At 43.9% G+C, this 3,422-nt stretch overlaps 1 protein-coding gene across 1 annotated transcript; it reads right to left on the bottom strand.

Moving 5' to 3' along the window:
• Positions 1 to 741: 741 nt before the first annotated feature.
• On the bottom strand, positions 742 to 2,812 carry Osi18 (DUF1676 domain-containing protein Osi18). Its single transcript, XM_076318631.1, has 3 exons — positions 2,709 to 2,812; positions 1,685 to 2,046; positions 742 to 1,022 (listed from the first exon to the last, which is right to left on the bottom strand). The coding sequence occupies exons 1-3, from the start codon at positions 2,810 to 2,812 to the stop codon at positions 742 to 744; spliced, it is 747 nt and encodes a 248-aa protein (XP_076174746.1).
• Between the last annotated feature and the right edge of the window lie 610 nt (positions 2,813 to 3,422).

Genomic DNA, 3,422 nt, shown 5'->3' with positions numbered 1-3,422 from the left:
TGCGCGTTTCACGTGCGAGAATGCGCGCGTGGGGTTGCGAGGAGACACTTTTGTCCGCTCTGCCCGACTTCCTGCCGCTCGTAACAATGAAGCAAACGGTAATTGGAATTTTGGGTCGAGTTTGCATAAACATCCAGGCCGTAGCCGTCGATCGATGTCACCATCGAGGCTCGAGAACTCCGTTTTCCACTTGTTTAGAATTGTCCCGTGTTTACTTCGTCGTTCATTGTTCGTCGGGTTTCTGTGCACGGTAACCGAGATCGCAAACCAGGTGCTCGTTTACTTCCCTATCGTTCGTAGCTGGTCGAACGCAGCACGAACTCGGAGAAGATCGAAAAATCCATCGAAACCGTGTCTTTTGGTCAAGTTACGGTAACAATACTACTTTCACTGCTTCGCGATTCCAAACAACGCGGTACACGTCGAACCGACCCAATTCCTCCCCCGATTGAAGATTTCCAAACGTTTTAACGATCGTGAATCCTCGAATCGACTTTCCAGATCTTCGATCCTTCCCTCTCGATCGGATCTTCCGGGTGATTCTAATCGCGTAGGTAAATAGTAAAAAGGAAAGTGATTTGGACGGTTTTCCGATCGTCATGGTTTGGGAGAGTGAGAGAGACCAAGGTTTTCATGAGACCATGTAAAAGATTTTTATTATAAATAAGACAGAGTCGCGCAAATAAATATTAAATAGAACGATCTAGGGGTGGGGGGTGGGTGGAGGTCGTTTGTACGTGCCTACTTCCTGTAGGCTCTATAGGGTCCATGTGGCGCTGTATCCCAATGCGGGGGATGTTCCACGGGAGGGTGACCATAGTGAACGACCTCGTAGGCGACCTTCGGCTTGGTCAGCTTGAAGATCATCATCGCTCCGCTGAGCACCATGGACAGAAGACCGAGTGTGAGGGCTTTCCAGGTCTTCAGGGCGATCAGGGCCAGTGCAAGCGGTACCAAGGCTGTGGCCTTGAACTTCAGACCCAGGAGGAACGGTATCATGACCTTTTTAACGAATCCACGGCCTGGGAAAATGGTTAAGATTATTATATCACAGTCGATGCAATAGCTGTACAATAAATCAATCAATCGATAAACTATTATCACCGTCGATCCACACTTTGCTAGTAAGTAGAACTTAGTACAGAATCTTCCAACTAGAACTCTTCAAGTTTGTTACCTAGAGCTTTTACAACCTTTGGATCGGATTCAAAGAATTCTTTCGTTAGACTGTATAAGCAAAGTCTTTGTTAAATTTTAACCCTCCAAGTAATCCTCCATATTGTGGAGGAAGAATCCACTAAAAATCTCTGGATGAAAAATGTCCCAAACTCGTGTTCAATTTTATTAACCCACTATGAGTGGATCGAGAGAACACGAAAACCTCGAATCGAATTTACTACAATAACTTTAATTATAGAAAAATAATATGTCACGAGTATGAGAAACTTCGAATCGAATTTACTACAATAACTTTAATTATAGAAAAGTAATATATCACGAGTATGAGAAACTTCGAATCGAATTTACCACAATACTTTAATTATAGAAAAATAATGTATTACAAGTATGGGTCACAAAGGACCCAGAGGATACACTAGGGTTATGTATAATTTAATTCATTGTATCTGTACTATGATCTTTGTTCGCGTACGACTACTGCTAATAATAATAATAATTTTCTCACCTTGAACGTTCGATGTGTCCGAAAGAGGGACAGTTAAACTCCTGGGCATGCTGTCCACCAGGGATCTCGGTACAATGTCGGATCCCGCGATGGCTTCCGGTAATTTAGCCACGAGTTGATGGCTCGACAGGTAGGCGTCCAGTTTCTCCAGCATCATGGACCTGAGGAGTTCCCTTCTAGACGGATCCACTGAGTCGTACTGCGACAGGTAGTACTCCTCAGTGTTGTCCTCGGGCATGTCACGGGACTTCACCACCGCCAAGTCCTCGGTGATGGCGAGTCTGTCTTGCTTGACGGCGTTGCTGAGGTAGGCCAGGACCTTCGGTTTCACGCAGGAGTACATCGACTCGTTGTCTATGCACCTGTCAACGACGATGTCGAAATATTATTTACACGGAACAGAGTTGGATGAGTTGTAACGAGTCTACGTTAGCACGAAGGATTAATTAATTTCGAAACAATATCAATTACATTATCCACAAAAAAAAACCCTGTACGCACAAACGAAGTATCGAAAATTTTTTATCGACAATTCAGTGTCATATTGCCGGTTAAAAATTTGTCAAATTAATCGTACTTGATTTTCACGAATCTTTATCCAAGTGGACTCGCTAAGTCTACGATTTAGACTTAAAAATTACTTGTAAGAATTTCCAATACCTAAAATTAACAAGATACAAAGTATTATAATTTGTCACGTTTGACTCTCATAATCTCTTTATCGGCGAGGAGCCAATTGCATTGGCAGTTTTAATCGAAATACCCATCGTGTTTTAATAATATTTACGTAACACAAAGCAAATAATTCTTTTCGGATGATTCATTAAACGATAGGCAGGAGAAAATTAATCAGTGCACAATTTAAATTTAATATCCCTTACATCACACTGATTCGTCACCGTTATTTTCATTTCTTTACCGACACGAAGAACACTGTACTCGACGAACCGAAAATATTATTAAATTGAATTTATTTCGCGTCGATGAACGAGAGAACCGAACATGCTCTACGTAACGCGCTCACCTGTAATAAATGGTTTGCAGGGCGTCAGCCGTGGTCTCCGTCCTCTCGGCGGCTACGAGAGCTGCCATAAGGGCCACGGACGCAACGATCGTAAGAAACTTCATGACGCTACCCACCGATTTGCGAGGCTAACCACCGAATGCCGGTTCGTACGAAGACAACGCGGTTTTATAGCCGATGGGAGCCACGTACGGTCGATGAATTTTGATCAGGGTACGTGTGGCCGGCTGAAAGGAAAGAAAGAAAGCCTCGTTATCTAGGGTGACGATGTTTTCACGGCTCCGCGTTACGTCTCTGTGCGTACGATTTTGGTTTCGACATCCACTCTTCCGCCCGTTTCCGTTTCAGACCATGGCCACAGCGTTCAGGTGTCCACCCGATCAGTCGTACCATTGGCGTTGGACTCCACTGTGCTCTCTGTCTTTGAATACCCAGGTAAGGTTTCGGGATAGACGGAAACCGTTTACTGCGTGAAAACTCGGTGGCGGTAAAGTGAAATTGCTCACGCGCCTGGTCGTGAGAGGAGAATAGATGAAAGTAAGAATGCTCTGAAAGGGGGATAACGAGGATCGTTAGAAACTGATTGGAAAGTGATTTTGGCGTTTATATATTCGTCACACCGTGTGGATGACCTAGCTCGATCAACGCCATTTTTTTGGTAACTAGTGGACGAATTCCTTTTTTCTTTTTTTTTTCTTTTATTATGGACGATAC

The sequence above is a fragment of the Ptiloglossa arizonensis genome, chromosome 8, assembly GCF_051014685.1.
Source record: "Ptiloglossa arizonensis isolate GNS036 chromosome 8, iyPtiAriz1_principal, whole genome shotgun sequence".
In the NCBI taxonomy this organism is placed as follows: domain Eukaryota; kingdom Metazoa; phylum Arthropoda; class Insecta; order Hymenoptera; family Colletidae; genus Ptiloglossa; species Ptiloglossa arizonensis.
Note: the sequence above shows the minus strand (reverse complement) of the source record. Positions and strands in the feature narration are given on the sequence as shown.